The sequence below is a fragment of the Typopeltis vanoorti genome, chromosome 21 (genome assembly GCF_054136105.1).
Source record: "Typopeltis vanoorti isolate ZY-2024b chromosome 21, IOZ_Tvanoo_1.0, whole genome shotgun sequence".
Classification (NCBI taxonomy): domain Eukaryota; kingdom Metazoa; phylum Arthropoda; class Arachnida; order Uropygi; family Thelyphonidae; genus Typopeltis; species Typopeltis vanoorti.
In genome coordinates, this window is record NC_143569.1 from 46,560,842 (window position 1) to 46,586,271 (window position 25,430).

At 35.5% G+C, this 25,430-nt stretch overlaps 1 protein-coding gene across 1 annotated transcript in view; it reads right to left on the reverse strand.

Annotated features, from left to right (window-relative positions):
- The window catches only part of Rpn2 (Regulatory particle non-ATPase 2), a 481,557-nt gene that overhangs the window by 454,168 nt on the left and 1,959 nt on the right, over positions 1 to 25,430 (reverse strand). The window contains exons 2-3 of the mRNA XM_090411420.1: positions 12,263 to 12,380; positions 5,599 to 5,662 (exon numbers count right to left, since the gene is read on the reverse strand). Coding sequence (XP_090267546.1) covers positions 5,599 to 5,662; positions 12,263 to 12,380 — 182 coding nt within the window. The remainder of the gene's footprint in view (positions 1 to 5,598; positions 5,663 to 12,262; positions 12,381 to 25,430) is intronic.

Consider the following 25,430-nt stretch of genomic DNA (forward strand, 5'->3'; position numbering starts at 1 on the left):
ACAAACTCTTCCTCACTGGTCAGCGTTTTTCTTCAAATCAAGAGGTAATTGCAGATCTTACTGAGAACCACTACAGGGACGGGATAATGGTGTTGGAGCATCGCTGGAATAAATGTATTAGTCTTAAGGGAGATTATGTTGAAAAATAAAAATCATTTTTAAATTATAAATTTGTTTTTTCATTGATAGGCCGAGAACTTTTCAGACCAGCCTCATAAGTGCTACCTGGAGTGGACAACCCCCCATTTAGTGAACACGATTGTAGGGTGCTATGAAGGATAATATGTAAAAACCATCATTCTTCAGCAGACACATTGAATGTGGAGTTCCGGACATCAACTGGAGCACAAATCTGCACAGAAACATTCAGAACTGAGATGCACAACATGGGTTTCCAATGTAGGGCTGCAATATGAAAGTCCCATATTATCTAAACCAACATGCAGCATCATCTGTGGTGCAATGATGCATGTACAGTGGGATATGGAGGCTTGGAAAATTGTTATGGAGAGATTAATCATGCTACACCCTTGACAGAGTAGATAAACGGGTGTGGTGGAATGTTTCTTACCTGGATGCATGACCCAAACTATGAAATTCGGAGGTGGTGGTGTGGTCCTGTTTTTCTGGAACAAAAAAAAATTGCCATCTCCTACATCTGGGGAACTCAGAAAAAACATTGCATGCATTCTTAAAAGGTATAACATACAGACCTTCTTCAGGGCATACTATAAATTAGCTTTGTTATCTGCTCAGCAAAAGATCTTCTCCATCTAGATCATGTCTGAAGTATGTAAGTTTGCTACTGCAAACTTTCATACTTCAGACATGATCTTCAAACTGCTAATATCCATCTAGAAGATGGATATTAGCAGAACTACTAATATCCTCTATGTCTGTCAGCCTGTTCCAGGATGACAGACCATGCATCATGTATCCATTGCATTCTGCCATCCTGGAACAGATGTAGTTCAGATGATGGACATAGTTCAGTTTAGTTTTCCCCACAGGATCCAGTGAATGAAGGGGGGGAGGGAGAAATCTCCCTCTTATACAGAAGCAAATATAAATCTGTTTCTGGAATCTGCCAGAGCACTACAGTATCCTCCAAATCTTAACAAATCTGGCTACATATTACCAAAAATCTGCAAAATCATATCGAGATCTTCAGTAAGATTCCATCACCATAAAGGGTGCCAGTTAGGACTGAAGGAGCATACCTTTTACAAATAGTTTGTGTTTGCTTCCTTGCTGTACTGCCTGCATGCATCATGTGCTTAATGTCTTTGTGCCCATGAAGATGCCTTGGTGACAAAGGCAAAATATTGGCTTAATAATCTAATTGCTAAAGAAATTTAGTTAATTATCTTTAGATGTGTATTTTCTTCACTAAACATCAATGAGTGCACAGCCAACTGCTGTGAAACCATAGATAAGATGCTATTTTGCAAGCATACACATGAAATGAGAAAGTTTTAGGCAAATTTATATAGCCAAAGCTGCTAATGTGCTAAAAGATATGCACCATGTTTGTGATATTTTCCCTTGCATGCCTAGCTAGAAACATTTTCTAGCTGAATGAAGCTCATTTCCTGCTAAATATCATGGTGAACACATAGTGGACTCCAATATTCAATTTGATTAATGCAATATCATGCATAACATTTTATGAAAATTCATGATGCAATATTGATAGTCTCACTTGAGTTGATTTTTAGTGGAGAAAATACATTATTAAGTCAATACTTGGTCAAAGGAATCTTTATAGGCACAAGGAAACATGCTAAGCGCATGCATGCATGCAGGTGCAACAGGAAGGCTGGCACTGTAACTCCGCAATTCACAGACAATCACAAACAACCCTGCCCATGGTTGAATTCAATCCCGCAGCCTTTTGACTGGAGAGCAGATATGCTAACCACTCGGCCAACTAGGCCAGCAAATGGTCTTGTTTCAGTGGAGCCAGTGATCAACATTCAGGGCATTGTCTGCTACTCGAGAACATGCTGTAATACAGGTTGAGTAATTTACGTTTCTCTAGATGGATGTTGGCTATTCTTCCTGTCTGTCTAATGTAAGATGGTTTGCAAGAGCAAACAATACTGTAGGGATGTCGGTACACAATAATAACGGAAAAAACTCACGTAGAAAGATTATTTATTAGTATAATTTTCGCCTGTGTGTCACAGGCATCCTCAGTACATTAAGCTCAAAATTAAACACTAACTGACAATTCCAAAAAGCGCCACCTAAGTAGATGGTGTAAGATAACTAAAAAGGTCAATAACTTTCCTAAAAAAAAAAATTAATATAATAAAAAGTTAGGAAAGATTAGCTGATTTGTAAAGTACTATCTCCCATAAAGGGGACAGACGTAAGCCGTCGGATCTGTTTAAGTTAGGAGAATGAAGTAGAGTTCAACATGTTTCTTTATAAAGTTCATTCTCCTAACTTAAACAGATCCGACGGCTTACGTCTGTTCCCTTTATGGGAGATAGTACTTTACAAATCAGCTAATCTTTCCTAACTTTTTATTATTATTATTATTTTTTTTTTTTTTTTTTTTTTTTTTTTAAGGAAAGTTATTGACCTTTTTAGTTATCTTACACCAGCTACTTAGGTGGCACTTTTTGGAATTGTCAGTTAGTGTTTAATTTTGAGCTTAATGTACTGAGGATGCCTGTGACACACAGGCGAAAATTATACTAATAAATAATCTTTCTACGTGACTTTTTTCCGTTATTATTGTGTACCGATATGTCTACTCACGGTTTACCTCTTTTAAAACTTACTGTAAGGATGGTCTAGATGGAGAGAATCTTTTGGTAAGTGAATAACACGTAATTAATTTTTAGTATATGACTTGAAGCAGGTCTCATACCTTTTTAAGAACACATGAAATTTTTTCTGAGGTGCCCCAAATACAGGGAATAGCAATGTTCTGGATTTTTTCCCCTTTTTTGGAGGGGATGGAGGGGCAGGTTTGGAGAAAAATAGGTAATTCTATTCTGTACATTTGCAGCAGCTCAAAAAAAAATTTCACATGTTCTTAAAAAACATGTATGAGACCTGCTTCAAGCTCTATCAAAAATTAGGAACTCTTACCCAGTCATCGAAATATTCTCTCCATCATCTATACCATTCTAGGATATACTGTATCCCTCACTCCTGCAACCCATCTTACTTTGGACAGACATGCTCTTATCACACAGATGCACTGCATTCGCTGCTATAACCTAAAACCTTTTTGTATTCCATAACAATATCAAACCGTTCATTAAACATATGCCGAGCAATTGCCATGCATGGCATATGCTGTGCTATAAATTGAGGAAAGAGAGAGCACTCAATGAAATATTAGATAATGCAGAGAAAATAAAAAGCGGCATTAAAGCAAGTACACCTTTAAGTTTGCATAAATTGTCGTATAACTGGATTGATGATGGAAAAAATACTGATAACGTGGCTGCAAGATACACCAATGTAATGAAACCATATACTTCATGCCAAGGTGTTAAGGCATGAAGTATTTTTGATTATTTGTAAGAATTGATTAGGATGATATAATAATGTAATAAAAAATTACGACAATTAATAAATCTATGTTTAAAATGAAACAATATGCTATAATGGTTGCAAATTTATGTGCTCTGATAACTCATCCCCCTCAACTATTTATTTGCATTTATTCCTATGCAAAGACTAGTCTTGAATTATGCAAGGTCATGCATAATTCAAGACTATGGTTCATTAGGAATAGGTCCTACGATATGGTTCAGAAGGATAAATAAGTTTCATTTCTACTAATTGTTGGCATTAATTCTTGCTTATGTACATGACAGTGCTACAGATTCCTTCAAGTCAGATTGTTCATCTGACAATGTAGAATAGAATCAGATCCCATTTAATATGAATAATTACAGAAGCTTGCAAATGATATCTGTAATTCCAGCTTTCTTTCGATGAACACATTCTTGCCAGGCATGTCTCACAAACATTGTGTATCAAGCAGGAGCTCGCTTAACTATATATCATGTTCCTTCTGCATCAGGCAGCCATATGTTTTCAAATTTTTCTATATATATATATATATATATATATATATATATATACACACATATACATACACATACACATATAGATGGATAAAGACAATCACCAATGGCATCCTGAAGGAAGATGAATGCCAGGACAATCAGAGAGAAGATGGAAGGACGACCTAGTGGAAATGGCTGGAGAATGCTGGCATGGGGATGCCTTAAAGAGAGAGAGATGGAAAAAAATGGGAAGGCCTATAACCACAAATGGTTATAAAAGGGCTTAGAAGATTTTATTGTGTGTGTGTGTGTGTGTGTGTGTGTGTGTGTGTGTGTGTGTGTGTGTGTGTGTGTGTGTGTGTGTGTGTGTAGAAAGTTTTTTTACCTTGGGTATAATATACGTTAAAGATACCAAGCTATTTTATATGTATATAAATATAAACTTGGTTTTAATCCATTTCCCAAGTAAGCAAACAGACAAGTAAATCAAGTTTGTGCCTGCAAGTAGTGCAAGTATTTCTAAGTAGTTTCAAGTAGTTGGTATTTCTAACCCTGGCTCCCACTGATGAGACCTCAATAAAGGTCGAAAACGGTCTGGGTAGTGGCCCCTTTGCCTTTAATGCATAGCATCATACATCTCCTCAAGGAGATGTGCTTTGCATTAAGAGTAAATACTAAGAATAGTGATCAGAGCTTATTCCACCTTTACCATGAGTTGCCTAAGACTTGCACTACATGCGGAGTCGCCCAGACTTGCACTGCGTGCGGAGTAGCCCAGACTTGCACTACTTGCAGGCGCAAACTTGATTTACTTGTCTGTTTGCTTACTTGGGAAATGGATTAAAACCAAATTTATATTTATATACATATAAAAGAGCTTGGTATTTTTAACATATATATGGGCAAAATTATCAATGTAAAACCAGTGAACTGTTGATCTCAATAATCTCAATAGTAATATCTTATTTGAAGTCAGAAAAACTAATTTTCTACAATTGAAATTTTAATTTAATGGAATGTTGTTTTGAAAAAAGGGAAGTTGGGATGTAAACTACAGGTAGGGGGGCAAAAAATGTTCTTAATTACCAATCAATTCAATGACCTTGTAATGATTTTATAAACAAAATTTCCATTCTTATCTCTGCTTCAGTCAACAAAAATACAACATAAAAAATAAAACATTGTAAAAAAACACATACATAGTTACTGTTATTTTTATAACATTTATATAATTTACCAAAGAAAATTCTAAATCCTGTAATATAACATCACAAATTTTGTATAATAAAGTCACTAGCATTTATAGCAGGATTTATTTTTTTGTGTATGTATGTATGTGCATGCACTGGATGTATTTTATAAATGTATCTTACTGTTTTCACACTGAATGTTAAGTAAATTTATAAGAGTTAACAGCTGATTGGTGCAATGATTTAACTATTGCACTTGCTCAACTAAGCAGTAAGTAAGAAGTTAATAATGGATGACACAGGAAATGAATGACTCAAACCCAAATAAAATATGTATATAAGATGCAAATTTCAAAAATTTGCAAACTTACCTTCGATGCAACAAGAGCTGCCAACTTGCGTTCTGTGAAAGTCTCATCTTCATATAATACCTCTCTTTGAAATACATATAAAAGAAAAAATTATATTCAAATACAAATTTTGATAGCTTCATCAGCTTTACGATATAGGTGCTCCACTGTCAAATAACTGAATTACATAAATTTAATAATGTACAACCCATATAGTCCATTATAAAAATCAGATAAAGATATACAAAACTAAGCCAGAGGTGTGGTCTATGATGAAAGAATAATGGTTCAAGACATGTCTTATGTCAATACTGTTTTAAATCTGAGTGCTTATTCAAGAAGAGAGCCACTATTACATCAGTAACTTGAACCAGAATGACTTTTTTCTTTATTAAAAGTTTCCAAATGCTTGATCCTTATTAACTATTTTTTTTTTTCATATATGTACTAATTTTTAAATCTTCCATACTATACCAGTAGAGCATAGCTCACATCTCTCTTGAAATCTATTGTTAATTATTCTACCTTTTTTGAAATGTTGATTACATTGAAGATGATCTACAAGTTTCAGATAAAACTAATTTGTGTGTGTGTGCGCACGTGCATGCACATATATGGGGAAGGTCATCTGGTTCTCACCAGGAATATCATCCTTACTTTCAGAACACCTAAACCATCAACATCTGTGAAAGCAAGATATCTAAACTGCTCAGCTTATCATGTCCTATATCTATAGCAAACTCCAATCCAGCAACTATAGATAAAACTGATGCAACACTCAAATTAACAACAAAAAGAGGTAAAGCTCCTAGCAATGATGGCATTCCTTCCAAACTTCCTTACCTTGGCCCAAGAGCAAAAATCCTGGCTATCTAATTTCATCTCCACAATAATACACAATGAACACCTCCCATTGTTCATCAAAGACAATAGCCCTACAGCGTTATTCTGCACTCCTTACAAACTTTTTGAAAGCATTATCCTCTCTAGAATTTCTCCAAAAATAGACATCTTACTCAGTGAACAGGCTGGGTTTAGGACTGGTAGAAGCTGCTGCAATCAGGTGCTGGCTCTCACAACCCATATAGAAGCTGAATACCGAAAGGATTTAAAAACAGGTACTGCCTTCATAGACCTAACATCAGCTTATGTCACTGTATGGAAGATAGATTTACAATATGAAATAGCTAAAATAAATTGACTGCCAAAAAAACACTAAAGTTAGTAGAATAAATGCTTTCTAATAAGAATATGAAGGTTCATCTGAATTCACAAAAGAGCAATCTATATTCTGCACAAGGATCTGTCCTCACCCCCCAGCTTTATTCAATCTGTACACAAGCAAAACCCCAACAGCTCATCCAAAGTTTATCTATACTGATGACATAGCTATCGATATCCAATACAGTATCTTCCAAGGCCTTTGTTCAGGGTCTCAAGGCCCCTGAACAAAGATCTGAGCTCACTACAAAATTACTTTGAATGCTGGAGACTATCACCTAATCCCAGCAAAATTGTTGTTTCTGCTTTCCACCAACCAAGAAGCTCGTAAAAAACCAAAAATAAACTTCAGCAACAGGACTCTAATCTGTGAAAGTAATCATTGTTATGTTGGTTTGACCATAGTCTAACTTACCAAAAATATCTGAAAAAAAACTAAGTTAAAGATATCTGCCAGGAACATCATAAACAAGCTCACAATCACAAATTGGGGTTGTAATGCCTCGACTCTTAGAATAGCAACCCTGACTCTAGTGTTGCCTGTTGCTAAGTATTGTTTGCAAGTTTGAAACCAAAGTCGACACACGACTCTCATAGACACACAGATATTAACATAACAATGAGAACCATCTCTGATACCCCTATGATCTACTCCTCTCTGATAGTTACCCATTCCTTCCTGCTTCACTCCTCCATTCTTCAAAAGAAAAGAAGCTATCATCAAAGAAAATCAGAAATTTGTATCTTCCTATTCAGCAAGATACCTCTTCACCTCCAGTGCATTGCCTTGCCTCCAGATATCCCACATGGCTTGTGGAATTACTGGATGATAATCCTCAGGACTGGCAGAGAAGACTCTGGAATGAACTGCAAACAAGTACCTGATCACAGAGCCAACAATCAAATCACCAGGATTCAATTCAACACATCTGGTGTCGGCTAAACAGATTTAGGACTGGACAAGGCTGCTGTGCCCACTTATAACATCTGTGGTGAATCCAGTCAACATTTTGTGTGCATGGTGCTATGCAGACTATGCATCATATCACTGATGATTGCTCCATATACCTCTTTCCTGGAGGCCTCAGGAACATGCATTTACTCTCAGTCAACAATTTCAAGTATTTCCCCCAAATGCTAAATAAAATAAAAATCTTATTCTTCATATGCTTCCATTAACAGAAATTGTATTCATAAGATATGAATATCATTTCCTAATTTTATACAAATAAATTATCATCAGAAAGACTTTATTTTTCCAAAAGACTAACATATCCTTCCTAACAAATATTTACTCCATCACAACTATTTCTATTTCATTGTCCTTAGTAACTTCTATTCCTTTTATCTCTCTCTCTAAGATGTCAATCATGAAAGTTCATCCAGGACGGTCGTGGAATCCTAATCTTTTTCTCCCACACCCTGGAAGCCTTGGATTTGATGAACAAGATATATGATTTTTTCCCTTTAAAAAAAAAAAAAAAAAAAAAAGAAAAAAAAAAAAAAGAATTTTGTAAATTAGAACTAGTAATAAACTGTATAACTTAGAGGAGACCTCCACACAGCCTTTAAAGAAATACAGAGAACTGACCAGAGCTTCTGACCTAATGTCCAATCCTCACCTTCTCGTGGTGCACCCTGCTGGGTGCATCACCTACCTGGATACTGAACGAACGAGGATGGGCTGGCAATTTGGGATTTAGCCGACCAAATTGTATTCTTATTGGCTTAAACCAATATACAAAAAGATGGTACAACATGACAAAATTTCATGCCGGCTGGGGCTTCGCCCCGTTAAACAAGGCCCCTGTTGTTTTCACCAGGGCGAACAGCGAAAAGTCAGCTACTGGAACAAATCTGAAAGCACACCCCAACTCAACATCACCAGAGTTAAAGATCGGTACTATCAACATAAGAAGCCTGAATGGCAAAGAAATGGAGCTAGCTGAGAAATTAGATAAGTACCAGATCGACATAATAGGGGTGACAAACAAAAAAGACAAAAACTGGTGAGATCTTTCTGAACAATAAATGCAAAATGTTATATTCAGACAATGACAATGAAGGAAAAGAAGGAGTAGCCATAGTATTCAACACAAAATACGAGGCTAATCTTCTTGAATGGCAGGCAGTCTCAAGTAGAGTGATGTGGGCAAATATCAGAATGGGAAATTGGACAATGCGATTTATTTGTGCCTGTGGTCCCACAGATGATTCTACTAAGGTAGAAGTGGAGGAATTTTTTGATGCTTTAGAGAAAGCAACTGATACAATTAAAAAGGAAAAAGTTGGTCCTTATTGGGGATCTAAATAGCAGAGTAAGAAATGATTGTCAGACATACAAAAATATTTTGGGAAAATTTGGAGAAAACAGCTAATAATAATGGCAAATACCTGTTGGAATTCTGCTCAGGACATGGACTGGTTAGTACTAACACAATGTTCCAACATAAAAATGTACACAAATTCACACAGAGAGAAGAGACAAGGAATAAGAAAAGTCTCATTTACTATGTTATTGTTGATAGTGATGTTTTCCCACTGGTGTAGGACACCAGAGTGTACAGAGAATTTGAAATTGGAAGTGATCACTATTTAGTCTTGAGCAGGACAAAATTGAATTTCATATTGAAAAGAATAACATGTAAGAAAGTTTTAAAGTGAATAAAAGTTGAGCAGCTCTGAGAACTGCTCAACTTTGTGAATTGTAGACTAAAATACACAAAGGTTATTGAAAAAAAATGAAAGAGTTTGAGAACAGGAATCAAACCTTGGACATTCAGTGGCAAACTCTGAAGAAAACATTGATTGATTCTGGCAGAGAGGCATGTGGTGAGGTTGTGTGCAAGGATAAAAAAATCAGAACTCCCTGGTGGACACAGGAAGTTAAAGAGGCAGTGAAGGTAATGAAGAAAGCATATCAAAAGTTTCTGGCAAATAAGTCAGCTTGTCTCTTTATTCTCTAAGAACACAAATGTAAGAGAGCGAAACACTGTGTAAAACTAGCTAAACAAAAGTCATGGGAGGACTTTAGCAAGAACATAGAAAAATAAATATTAATAGGGTGGTAAGATATTCTGGAGGTTGTTGAAGAAGCTTAGAAATGGAGGAAGGAGTGCTGTAAAAGGAGTTAGAGGTGATAAAGGTGACATGAAATTGGGAGAAAAAGATAATCTTGAAGTATGGAGTAATCACTTCGAAAAATTGCTAAATGAAACAAGCAGTGATAGCACAGTGTTAAAAAACACTCAACAGGCATACAGTCAGGAATACATATCCATACTTCAAGTAGAAAAAGCCATCGAAGGCTTGAAATGTGGAAAGGCAGCAAGAGTAGATGATATTCGACCAGAAATGCTGAAGTTCGGTGGTATAAAAGTCTTACAGTGGCTGCACTGCATAGTTCAGAAAGCCTGGACAGAGGGACGAATTCCCAATGATTGAAGTAGAGCTCTAATAGGGAATATATAAAAAGGGAAATAAAACTGAATGTGAGAATTACAGAGATATTTCCCTACTGAGTGTTCCTGGCAAGATCTATGTAAGTATACTTGAGAAACAGTTGAGAATTGTGGAAGAAAAGCTTGGTGAAGAACAAGCTGGATTCAGACCAAATCGAGGCTGTCAGGATCAGATCTTCGCTTTATGACAAATAGTTGAGAAAGCATGGGAATATAACAATGATCTGTATTTAAGTTTTGTCGATCTGGAAAAGGCATATGAAAAGGTGCCAAGAGAGAAATTATTCAATACGCTACAGTTATATGGTGTCAATGGAGCATTATATCAAGCAATACTTTGTCTTTATTTGAGTTGTAAGTCAACAGTTAGAATTGAAGGAAGTACAGGAAGATGGTTTAATGTTAAAACTGGTATGAGAGAAGGATGCACATTATCCCCTCTGTTATTCATTATCTATATGGATCACATTATGAAGGAAAGTGGTATTAAATATGATATCAAAATTGGAGATGTTAATGTCAGCTCTTTGCTTTATGCAGATGATGTTATACTTCTAAATAAATCCGCTACAAGTTTGCAAGATTCCCTGACTAAATTGAATAACTGTTGTAATAGATATAGTATGAAAGTCAGCAATAAAAAGACAAAGACAATGAAAATAGGTAGAATCGTTAAAAATGTCAACTTTGTTGTAAATAGAGAACCTGTGGAACAAGTAAAACATTTCAGCTACTTAGGCACGATTTTTAGTGAAGATGGTAAATTAAATATGGAAATAGACAACAGAATCAACAAAGCTGGTATGGTAGGAAGTCAATGGAATAAATTCATATGGAATAAGAGAGAAATTAGTCGGAACACTAAATTAGCTGTATACAAGACAGTGTTCAAACCAGTTTTAACTTATGGATCTGAGAGCTTGGTCAGAAGTAAAACACTTGACCAAAGACTAGAGACCACAGATATGAGAGTCCTGAGAAAGATCAGAAGCATGAACAGATGGCATCAATGGCAATATATTAAAAATGAGGATATTAGGAAAGAACGTGACATTGTCGGTATCCAGGAATGCGTTAGCAGAGCTAATCTCAGGTGGTATGGTCACTTAAACAGAATAGGTAAGGAAAGATTAGCAAAACAAGTTTTCTCTGCCAGGTTGGCAGAAAAACGACCCAGAGGAAGACCAAGATATAGGTGGATTGATACGACGATAGAAATATAAGAACTGATAATATTGGAGTCTTGACAAGTAACAGACTGATTTGGTGGAAAATTGTAGATAGGAAGTTAGTAATGATGTAAATTTTTCATGTAGTACTATCATATCCTGACACCCCTTAAGAGTACAAATCAGGAATTCGATGATGTAATAAAAGCTCTGAACAAACTATTCATTTCTGATCTAAGCCAATGTTGCAATTGATTTCAGTCGTTACATTTCAGCAATAAATAGATGGTCCTTAGGAAAGAATGAGTGACTCATCTGCAAACCAATGGAGAGAGTATCATGATCGTACATTCTTAGTTATATTTAAATATGAAGATGTGATTGTATGTGTGAGTAGTGCTCCATCATTAGATTGCGATTTGAGTTGCCAAAGGGAAAAATGACATAACATACTTGAATGATCACAGGCACAGAAGAGATCCATGTTTGAAAAGTGGTTAGGATTTGCATTCATAGCTAGTGAAAAAGCAAATGCATCTAAAAAAAAGATGAAAATGAATTCTTGTGTTGATAGTGTAATAGAAATGAATCATATCACAGAGAAATAACATGAAGTTATTTAAACTACAGTTGAATTTCATTCTTCTGCTGCGATTCATTTCCATTAACTCTAAATACGAATTTTGGCACCTAAGCCTACATTTTCATGAAGCTAGCTTGATGAAAATGTAGGCAAAGATGTGAATTTAGAATGCCAATAGACTCAGCAGCAATACCTGAAAAAGTTAAGTAAATTATATTTAAAACAATAAAATTCATAGTTCCTGATCTCACATTTTTTGAATGGCTTCGGATATCTCAGCCCAGAATTCATCCACAATATCATCAAGTTTCCTTAACGCAAAAACATGAAGCTCTGTCTGATTCTCATCAAGAAGTGAAATTATGCCACCTGGATGAAAAAAAAGAATAAATGTAATACAAAAATGAGAATTTGTAAGGCTATACTAATCATAGTTTACAGAAAAATACTTATCTGAATTTATCAAAATGCTGAACCCTACAAAGGAAATTTTATATACTGAGATAATTCTATATAGACTTGCTCAAAAGAATTTTGAATTAGAAAATGTAAACTAATGTAGTACTTTCTGTACATTCATATACCCAGATTTATTACTATTATTAGATACATGTAGTCACAAGAATAAATAATAATTATTATTATTTTGAATGTGTCTAGTAATCATTATTTTATCACAAGTGCCATTAAAAACTCAAATTTACTACTGTTAATGGTGTCATTATCTTACTATAGTTATGAATTTCCAAGTGCTCCACATTTCTATGCTAAACATTTTGTAAGAATTCATCCAATTCAGATGTGTATTTTATCCTACAGCAAAATGACAATATAAGATGAGACTGTTATCTTTGTTATCATGAAAAAAATAATAATAAAATAAAAAACGGCATAATTTATTGAAAGTACATTCACTTATGTGTTACAACATTTACAAGACTGGTTTAGTAACCATGACTTTTGCTTTGCTATTTAGTTCAAGCCCATGAAATTAATAAGTTCAAATGGAGAGAAATATCTTTGACATGCAATGGTAATCATGAATTTCAGAGTTTATTAAAAAAAAAAAAGCATTAATATTAGTATCTAGGGAAGAAAACCAAACATTGTTTCGCTTTGGTATTCAGCCAACTAAAGCAGAAAAATTGCTGTTGCATTACTCATAACAAATTCAACCTTAGATAAAGTGAAAAGCCTCCCAAAAACTATGCTGTATAGACTTAAGTAAAACCCTATGTTGCACCGAAACACAGTATCTAACTAAAAACTATTGTCCAATTTTTCAATTATGAAATAAGTGTTTGTTTTATTGCATTTGAAATTCTCGATGTCATTATGACAGATCACAAAGGCTAACTTAAAATAAAAGACTAGCAAGAATTGAAACATGCCATATAATGAATGCGAGTTCGCCTGCCACCTCAAACACAAACAAGAAGCCATAAAATTCAACCAATGGTTGAAACGTTTGTGTGAGTTGAGCCAGTCAGTAATGAGAAGTTCCATTGGAACGATAAATGACACCATGTTGTGAATGTGTTAAAACTTATAGTGAATGTTGTTATGACAGTTTCAGATGTTATGGAATTTGATTGAAGAGAATTAGCATTTCAACTAATTCTCAAAGACAAAAGCAACCGACACGTCAACAAGTGTTGACATGTCGGTTGCTTTATTAACAAAAGATCATTGTTAATACCGCACCAATCATATGCACGTCTTTATAGCTGCTATCTTGTGTAAAACAAAATTCAGCTTGTACGTATTGTAACAATTAAAAAAAAAAACTTGAATAATTTATAAGCGTATAAAAGGATATCACCTGTAAATCGTTGACATGCCAGCAAAATTCTCAGACGTGCCACCTCTGGCACGGGTGCCATAGGTTCGCCATCTAGGGTTTACTCTATAAAGTGTTTATTGTTGAAAATTGTCTTCGTTTTCTGCCAGGAAAGCACATTTAAAATCATAAGTGTGTTAATCTCAAGCTGAGCAGTTTATTTTCTGGTGAGTTACATGCATATGAGAATTATACAAATGATATCCAAGAGATTTCAAGTGGTGACGACCTCCGGCCACTTAAAGAACATCTACGAAATGTTATTTCTGAAGACAGTGATGACAATTAAAATATGCGCTTCATTTTATTGTGTCTAAACATTTATGCGCAATGAAATTTATGTACAATTTGTAATTTTTATAATTTTATACTACGTATTTGTCTCATAGTTTGTTTTCTTAATTTACATGAATTACCTGAATTAAATAAAAATATTGTTTTTGTTGGATATGTCATCGTTGTTTATATAATTTAGAAAAAAAAAAAAACGATTTTGGAACCTAACCCTACTTTTTCTATGTGATCTAAGTCTCGTATAACGTGATTTATATAATGCGGCATTTCTATGGAACCTAACATCTGCATTATATGAGGGTTACCTGTGTATATATATACTCATTTATTTTCATGTACTTAGATGATTAGGTGAAGTATTATCATGCGTTTTTTAATCTTTCTTCATTCAACAATTTGACTGAAGTGCTGAATATTTAGCCAAAGCATAACACTCAAAATTTTCAATGTCTCCCCCCCCCCTAAAAGATTTGTTTATAAATTTTAATTCAGTGTGCTTCGGCCGAAGATTCTGTACTTCAGCCAAATCCTGCTTCGGCACATCCCTAGTTGAAACTTTAAAACAGATAAAAAGTTTCAAACAAATCAATCCTGGGAAACAGCAAATTATATTATGCTGAAACACAATACATAGATATGCTCTGGAGAAAGAGGTAGATCAAGATTTACTGAGTTCTTTTTTTAGAAGCCTACAACAACAGCCTTCCTTGTCTTTCAAACTATCATTACTAGTGATGACACTTCAGTATATCACTAGACAGAGAATTCTCAGTGAAAATCCAAAGAATGGAGGCACAAATCTGTTGCATAAAAAAATAAAGCATTCCAAGAGTCAGACAAACCCTCAGTAGACATCTATCAATCTCTGAGTATTCAAGGCATCACTTTGACAATTTACTATATACTACTTACTATCCATGAAATTTCCAAGTTTCATTAGGAATCTTGCAGTGGATTAGTAAAAAGTAGTAGAGCATGTCTCCACCACTCAACCTCATCATCTACTGTCCACTACTACCACTAATATTTTCACAGACAATCACAAACATCCATGCCCACGGCAGGATTCAAACTGATAGCCTTTTGGCTGGAAAGTGGACACACTAACCACTCAGCCAACCAGGCCAGCAATGAGGTCTGTATGGGGTCTGTTTAGTGATCTCTCAGCAAGACTGTCTCCATTTGGGGAAAGTGACCTTGCAGAGTGCTTTTCCTTCATGCTTACACGGTGATCAGAATACAACTTGGAAATTATGGAAACAACTACTGTATTAGAGTAAAACTTCAGTTTAATATTAACCAAAATAATCACTCGATGTTTCGACCTTCACATTAAGGTCATCATCTGGAGTATACACATATATACAAAGAAACAAGCTGCACTACAATCTATATGGTATGTTAAAGTTATTGGTCAACTGTTAAAACTACTGGCCTGACCTCTAGTGGGGGAAAAAATCCTTACTACATCAAAGCTAGAGTTCTGTTATTATTATTATCTATTAGGTTACAAAATTAAGCTAGAGAGCAACATGTTCCCACAAAAAAAGTTACTCATATAAGTATAAATATAAACAAACAAGCATGAATGGTGGCCAATAAAAGCTAAAAAATTGCTTAGAATCCTAAAGTCAGGGTTTGCTGAAAACTTCAAGAACTAAGTGGGCTGAATGTATGTCATCCAAATTCTTGGGATTTTTATGTCACTATTATTGTTAAGATTAGGGAGGTTAATTAAAACTACAGGCTTCTTTAAATTTCTGTTCATACCAGGTTTTTGTATGATGTAAAGAACTATACTTTTCCAATCAATTTGGTGTAGGGTTTTAAGAGCTTGATCTGAGAGGCCTGGTTCACCAAAATTGTTATATTTAATGTGTCATTTGTGTTCTTTTTTATGGATAGAGATTGTACAGGTGCAATAGATACAATAAACTCCAGGGCGAGCCAATGGGGAAAGAGGATCCTTATAGGAATTGAATGCTTTTTTTAAATTTTATAGGCATTTTAAAAGTGGCATTAAGATCATAATGGTGTAGAATTCTATTTTTCTGATAACCCTTTAATGTATGGGATAGCAATGGTTTTACTGTAATCTATATTATTTTTTGATGAAGTTTTATGAAGAACTTTATTAATAGTATTTTTGCTATAGTCATAAATAAATGTATTGCTAATAATTTGCAATTTCTGTTTAAGAGCTTGTTTATTAGAGGAAATTGTTATAGCTCTGTTTTTGAGGGTATTAATGACTCCAAGTTTTTGCAAAGGGTGGTGATATGAGTTAGCATGTATATATTGGCCAGCATATATATAGTGCCTACTGCAGTTATGGATTATTACCAGATCTGGCACTCTAATACCCCTAGTCTCTTCCATGACATGCTGTTTCATGTAATTCAAGTAAATGTGTAAATTCCATTTCCACCTTGCCATGCACCCTTTCTTCCCTATATCCCCATAGTCGAAGTCTCCCATAATAACTGACTGGACTGCATTCAGTAGATTAGCACAATGAATGCATGACATCTTCCTGTGGACACAGTGGTCTGCAGCAACCAAAAATATATTCTGTCCTGTTGACCTCTACACCAGACAGCCCCAAATGAGTCCTTTCTAAAACCTGTTTAACTTCTATTTGTGTTGGCTGAAGTTCTTCAGCTATCAGGCTCTATCATTGCTGAAAATACAATGCCCTTTACATTCTATCCCTGTATCATTTTCTGTCAACCAGATGTCATTGATGCCAATAATTGCTGACCAAGCTAAACTGACCAATGTAAAAAAACTCTTCTCCTTGATTTATACGAGGGCTGTTCAATAAGTAATAAGACTAATTTTACTGTCGTGAAACCACTAATCACAATATTAATTTCTGTGGAATAAAGAAATGTTGCTGTCTGTATTAACAAAAGAGGTTGATAGATGGCATATATCAACTGATGTGGGCTGATGTGCCAGAGTGTCACGTGACTAAACGCAAGCTTGTTTCGGCGCGCCTACGAACCGCGACCAGTCGTCGAAATGGAAGCATCCTTGAAACAGCATTATGCGATTAAATTTTGTGTGCGTTTGCAAAAAATCGGCATCGGACACTTTTAACATGACACGCGAAGCTTTCCAGATGAAGCAATGTCGAGGCAAGTGTTTTTAGCTGGCATAAAACTTTTAAGGCAAAATGTGGAAGATCTTGAATGTGAGGGAAGACCTTCAATGTCCATCACAGAGACAATGATCAACACAGCAGCGATTATCATCAAGGAGGATCGCAGAATTACAGTACGCCAGTTGCATGTTGTCCTGAATATTTCTGTGGGAAGTGTTCACTCAATCATGGCTGAACATTTGGGACTGAAACATGTTTGCACCCGATGGCTTCCCAAACTCTTGACACCGGAGCAAATGCAGCATCGAGTGGATGTGTGCACAGAATGGAAAGAAAGACTGGAACAAGAAGGCAACAACTTCTTAAAACGCGTCATTACAGTAGATGAAGCTTGGTTGTATCACTATGACCCTACAATGAAACAACAAAGCAGTGAATGGAAGCATCCGTCTTCGCCTACCCCCAAGAAAGCAAATATTGTAAAATCGGCTGGTAAAGTTATGACCATAATGTTTTTTGACTATGAAGGCATTGTTTATCAACACGCTGTAGAACCCGGGAATACTGTAAACGGCTCATACTATGCGGACGTTTTACGGACAATGGTACACCACGTCAAAAGGAAGCGTCGATTGCTGAAGAATGGCTCCTTACTGCACCACAATAATGCAAGGTCACATATTGCTGGTTGTGTAGTGGACATTTTGCAGAAGAACAACATAGATATCCTACCACACCCTCCATACAGTCCTGATCTTGCACGGTGCGATTTCTGGCTGTTTCCTCAGCTCAAGAAACCACTAAGAGGCCACCATTTCGAAAGCAACAAAGCATGTGTAAAAGCTACAGAGGCGGTTTTGAAAGATCTCTCAAAAAACGGACTTTCACATGTGTTTAAGAAGTGGACGCAACATTGGGACAAATGCATCGCGTCTCACGGTAGTTACTTCGAAAAAGACCATGTAAATGATGACGATTAAAGGTAAATCTGTTTTCTGTATAAATATAGTCTTAGAACTTATTGAACAGCCTACATATATACATATACTTTTTTAAAAGTTAAAATGTCCTTAACAAGCTGGTAACATCCTTGATTCAGTATTAAAAGATAACGAATGGATTATATATGTAAATTACATGCAAATAGAAATATTTAATATAAAACACTGTCGCAGGTATTCCATAAATGAGTGAACACACAACGAACACGGGCTGATGAACAGATACCAAAAAATGGTATATGGAAGAGCAGAATCCAGAAGAAAGCAGGTAACTTCTGGTGTGCTGCAAGATTCTGTGCTAAGACTACTGTTTAATTTATATAAATGATAAAGGAAGCGATCTGAAGGGAAATATTCAGTTATTTGCTGATGATGCAAAACTGGATAGAGTAATAGTTAAAGCATTGTGGAGAGTTCGTAGGATGATTTAAATAAGCTGTCAATATGGGTATCAATTTAATGTGGAGAAATACAAAGTTATGCATTCTGGGATTAATTGATTACAAGTTGTGTACTACACTGCTGTACTCCAGGAAATAAATGAAGATAGGGATTTGGGGGTGGTAGTAGATAGAGCTGAAGTTTAAAGGACATATTGCTAAGGTTGCTGAGGTAGTTCAGAGGGTTACTTGGCTACTGGAGAACATACTAACAAGTATGTTCTCCAATAGCCAAGAAGTCATCACAGGAAGTTAAGAATGTAGTTAGTAGGGGTGTGAGGACTAGATATTTTGTTGGGAGAGTGGCAAGGAATGGAATGGGTTGCCAGAGTCAGTTATGAGCACTGTCTATTAATGAGTTCAAAGAGAGGTATTAGATATTGTGTGTGGATATGTTTAGGTCTCCTATGATGAGTCTTTGCACCCCCATGAAGGTGCCTGTACAATAATAACAGTAATGAAAATTACATGAAGCAAGACTAGCAAAACAGAAGCATTACAAAGTGTATTCTTTCTATTGCTGATTCCAGCAACACAACATGCTGCTATTAGGAAGTCAAGAAACAATTAAAACACAGCCAATGGAGTACAATGCTTGTTAGGTACATGCAATTATCCACCGTTCAAATAAGTAGCACCTGAATGTATTAGCAGGTCATTAACTCTTGAAACAATACATAACACATTCATTTGACCACACCCCCAGTTAACCAGATAGTAAGATGATTTTGCAGCGACTGGATAGAAAGATAACACGCACAAAAATGTTTTCAACACAAAATACAGCTAATGGAGCACAATGTTCATTAGATACATGAAAAAAAAAAAAAAAAATTGTACCCCACCACATCACAAATACATATATATTTCTCTATAAAGAAAACAATGAATTATGGCAGTGATGTGGATATTAACATGTAGAGATAAAAATGATTATCATCTACTGTACAGAGTAGTGCAAGTAATGCACCACAATATATATATATATATATAGTAACAAATGATGATAATAAGAAGGGCAAGTTTTAATTTGTGGAAAACCAAGGACTACAAATCAAGCAATGAAAGTTGCTTCCAAGTGTTCGAACCATCCATCCAGTGGCTGCATGAAAAAAGGCAATCAACAAGACAACAAAGAATACTGAAGCACCTCTAAAAACACTAAAAGTTAAGATGTCTCAGGAGATATAGCCAATTCTACCAAATAATCATCTTCTTGCCCTGACCACTGAATGAGTTCAAGCAAGGCACAATATGTGTAATGGGCTTCAACGTGTTTGGCTTCCACAAATGAGTCCTATAACAGCATAGAGACCTGGAAATAATATAATAGTTCACTTTCATTCATATTACCCTTTATTATAGCAATAATTTGCATGTGAGGAACAAAAATTTATACATGCATACAAAATATAGGCAACAGGAGGATATAGTGACTTGTGTTACTGTCTCAGGCTTTAGTAACAGCAGAATTAGCAAGATGAAAATGAACAAATGCTGACACATAAATATGAGTAATGTATCTGAGGGCAAGGAAAATGGAAAAGAGGTGTCAATGAATAAGTGTGGTATAAGATGTTAACCTGTGTGAGTGAATGTCATGAAAAAGCAGGATGTGTGTAAAAAAAAAAAGCAGAGAAAGGAAACGGAAGACTCAGCTGAGGAGGATGAGAATCGATTACATGAGACTTGAGAGAAGTGATCTGGTGCAAGGAGAACAAGCAGATGAGAAAAAGGCATGGCAATGAGAGCAAGGGAGAGAAGAGGCAAGAGAATGGGAGAGGCAGAGAATGAGAAGTGTGGACATATGGAATAGAGATGAAAAAAAGGAGGAAAGGTTCACTTTCTAGAAATAATGGGTTTGTGAGGAGTACATTTTACAAAGATACGATTTCTCTGAGATGCGCAGAGAAATCGTATTGTGTTAGAGTAGCTGTCGAGAGGAATGATAGAAAATATGGCAAGGCAATGAAATGTGGATGAGATAATAGTGATGTGTTATAAATAACCCAAGAAGCAGTATAAATCAGGTAGCAATGGATTTGAGATTGAATGTTAGGGATTGAGAAGCAGAAAAGTGCAAGAGAGATGTTGTTGCCTAGGTATGATAATGCAAAATTGAAAAAGGGCAGTGATAATGGATGAGATGATAATGATGACAGAAGGAAGCTGTAACAAAAGATGGTTTGCATTTGAAGGCAGAGAGATGCAGGCACTTAAAAAGAATGTTTATCGGACAAGTAAGTGTTAGAAGATGGATAATACTTACTTGCCCAGTAAACATTCTTTCTAAATGCCTGCATCTTTCATCCTTCAAATGCAAACCATCTTTTGTTACAGCTGTTAGAGTTGCCAAAGTGGAAAGCAGCAGGAATGGCTTCGTGTGCAGCAGCTTAAAAGTTCAAGGTGTGTGTGTGTGTGTGTGTGTGTGTATATATATATATATATATACACAGTATGCATGGAAGTTCATTTACTCCGTTGTTAAACATATTTTTAAAGAATTAAATGACATAAACCGAGAGAAAAGGAAAAAAGGTTTAAGAGTATCACACGATTAGTTTCGGCTTTTTATAGCCTTCTTCAGGTGGTTTATAAAAAAAAAAAAAACATTAAACATTGAAGATAAAAAACTGTGAACAGCACAGGAAAGTCACTATACATATTTAACATGAAAATGTTGTAGTTAACGTATTCAAAGCTGTTCCTTCGTTAGCCACATTGTTGGGCAAGTGCATGCGTACAGCATCGCTTGGGTGCCAGTATTTGATCACAGCAGAATGACAGTCTGGGAGGTTGTAGCTCAAATTATTATTTAAATGTACAGGGTTGAGGATGATTTCTCTAGATTCTACAATTTTTCTTTCCAATTCGTCATGGCAATGGAAAATGTTGTTAGATCTATTCTATAAGGACTGTATGACTATGGTTTTCTTCATCAGAATCGGCCAAAAAAAAAAGGACATGGCTGGACAAAGCACTGGCACGTGTTCTCTTAAGAGTTTAAAAAATAACAGAAATATAATTATCCTGCCCACAGATAAAGGCAATGCCACAGTTGTCCTTAACTTTGAAGATTATAAAAATAAGATGTTTCAATTACTACAGAGTGACACTTACTCAATTCTTGAGAGAGATCCCACTCGTGAACTTCAAAATTGTACCAACAATTTATTAAAAACAACTTCTGAACTGTCTAGAAACATTCACCTTTCTCTTCACTCTCTCCATCCGCTTATGCCACGCATATATGGAGTTCCCAAGATCCACAAAGAAAATACTCTGCTTCGTCCCATTGTTGAAAGCATTGATTCACCAACATACAACCTTTCAAAACATCTCGCAAAATACCTCAAATGTTTTTCCAGCAAGTCTTCGTCTATATTAATAACTGCAGATTTTGTATCATACATTAAGGATATTACTGTTCAAGAAAATGAAATCATGGCTAGCTTTGACATAGTATCCATGTTCACAAATGTTCCTACAGGCGAAGTCCTGACACTACTCAAAGATAAGTTATCCAAAAAAATATTAGCCTTACTTACTCATTGCATCATCTGGATACCTTAGATTTCAGGACACCATCTACAAGCAAAATCATGGTCTAGCAATGGGTATTCCTTTATCTCCTGTACTTGCCAAACATTTATCTGGAAGATTTTGAAGTTAAAGCTATCTCTTCCTATTCCTCAGCACCTAGAATTTGGAAATGATATGTGAACGACATTTTCCTCATTTGGAGCCATGGACGTGATTCTCTCCTGGATTTCTTTGAACATCTCAATAGTCAACACCTGAATATCCAATTCACGGTTGAGTTTGAAAATAATGGTTTCCTGGATGTAAAACTGACTTGTTCTTCTGAAAAACTTTCAGAATTTCGATGTACAGAAAACCAACACACACCAACAGATATCTCCACAGTCAGTCCCATTATCATTTCCCTCCTCATAAACTTGGAATTATTTCTACTTTGGGACATAGAGCTCACTCTCTTCTTGATGACCCAGTTGAACTTCATAAAGAAATCAATTTTCTTAGATCTACTTTCAGACTGAATGGTTATTCTCAAAAAATTACTAAAAAATACCTTTTCAATCCTCCTAGTCGCCCTACTGACGAAATGAATAATATGAATAATGTTAAAGGCAACATATCTATCCCATATATAAGCTCAGTCTCTCAAAACTTAGCCAAGGTTCTCAAAAAATATAACATTAGGACTTTATTTACTCCGCTTCCTAAGATCTCTCTAGTGAGCCATCCAAAGCCTAGCCATCACAATCTGAAATATCCCGGTGTTTACAAGATATGGTGTGATTGCAACATTCCTTACTTTGGCCAGACAGACAAGTCTATTGAATTGCGTATGGAGGATCACAGGAGGGACATCGCTTATGAGAGAACACGTGCCAGTGCTTTGTCCAGACATGTCCTTTTTTAGGCCGATTCTGATGACGAAAACCAGAGTCATACAGTTCTTTGGTTCTTACAGTTCTTAGATTCTACAATTGTAGAATCTAAAGATTCTACAATTGTAGAATTGTAGAATTCTAAAAAAGATTCTACAAAGATTCTATCCATTTCTTGAATCGAGGAACATTAAAACAGCTGAAAGAAGTCAAAGAAGCAGTCGATATGTGGTTTGCATCACATGCAGCAACCTTCTACGACGAAGGTACTTTCACTATTGTTGAAAGTTTATTTTTCACTTGGATAAAGGATTAAACGAAATTTATTATATTCTAACCAAGTGAAAAATAAACTTTCAACATCATTCTCTAAATCCAGAGTAATTTATTAAAAAAGGTGGCACACCAATTGGCAACTCCTATAGGTAGAGATGACCTGCTAATGCTTCTGGCTGGTATCTCCACTTGGGCCTAGCTCCCACTGAAGAGACCTCAATAAAGGTCGAAACTAGTCTGGGTAGTGGCCCTTCCCTTAATGCATAACATTAGACATATCTGTAAGGAGATGTGTTTTGCATTATGAGAGATACTGAGACAGGAGTGTTGGTATCTTGCTCCACCTTTGCATGGAGTCGTCCAGGTGTTGTACCACCTTACCCCCAGTCCTGAAGATACTTTCAGGTGCAAACTTTGTTTGCTCACACTTGGATAAAGGATTAAACTAAATTTATTATATTCTAACCAAGTGAAAAATAAACTTTCAACAATAGTGAAAGTACCTTCGTCGTAGAAGGTTGCTGCATGTGATGCAAACCACATATCGACTGCTTCTTTGACTTCTTTCAGCTGCTTTAATGTTCCTCGATTCAAGAAATGGATAACACCTAATTTCACATGCGGTGGACGATTCAATTTTCGTAGACATTATAAACACACACCAAGAAGCGTATGCACTGCGAGGATGTCTGAAAATGGCACAACGCCTTGCTAACGAATCAACAAACTCAGCATGCAAGTGCACCATTGCGATCACAGCGCTGCAGTGAAAATATTTAAAAACGGAACTTACTTTGTGGACGTCCCTCATATATCACATGAAAATTATGTTTCTTCACAATGGGTAAAATAAGGATGCAAAGAACATAACTTGTTAGGGCCTCCCTCGATGAGTCTGTCGACTCCTTGGAGTTGCCCGGAACAATAATAACAATATAACTTGCCCTTGCATATATCTTGCACCTCTGATTTTACTTTACGAAAAATTAAATCAAAAAGTTTCACATATATATATATACCTCATTCATGAAAAAAGTTTAAAACTTTTAAGAAATAGATAGTAAATTTTGTTATGGCCGTTACAGATATTTTGGAATTCAGTTGAAGAGAATCATCATTTCAACTCAACGATTGTCGGCTTGCCTTTGTTGTTGAATTGCACAATCTTTTGTTAATAATCATATGTACATCTTCACACTGTGCTATCTCTACTGGCCTACCATTGTCTGTTTTGCGCTCTGCTTTCACTTCTTATTAGTCATTTGTGAAGGATTGTTCATAACATATCTCAAATCTTGTAAATTACTTGTCACTAAAGATTCAAATATATCACGTGATGAAGATGAATGGCCGATCGCGTAAATAACATTGGTAATTAAAATTTAATGAATTCATTTTATAAATAATGTGAGCAATTATAAATTATGCTAAAATACCAAGGATTTATATTAGTTTCCAAATATTTTCGTACATATATCTCCCATCCCAATTTTTTAACATTAATTTTGGGGAAAAAATTGTGAGTTATATTCGAGTAAATACAGTAATTGATATTTATGAACATTTAATAACGGCAGGAACAGACATTCCAAGCATAGCAGAGTGAGCAAAGGGATAAACAAGTAATACAAATGAATATAATTGAAAATTAGCAGTTACGATATCCCATTCAAGTGCTTTTTTTTTTTTTATTATCGTTAAACAACAAAATAGTTTCACAAAATTTATGCTGAAAAATTCAATTCAACCAACTGGGAACAATGAAAGAGCACTTCTGCAGCACAAAACAAGCAAAGTAGAAAATAAATATACCACAGCTAATGGCTGATCCACTAAATGTTGCAATTCATAACAATTATGCTGAATTTGCAGATTTACAACAATGCACAAAAGACCAAAAGATGCATATTATGAAATAGTGCTGCTATTACAAATGTAAAATTGACCACTTGGGTTGAGTTGACTCCATGGAGGTCAGATGTTAATAATAATAATAATAATAAATTGACCATTCCTATAAGAAAACACAAAATTAAGCTCCTTGTCA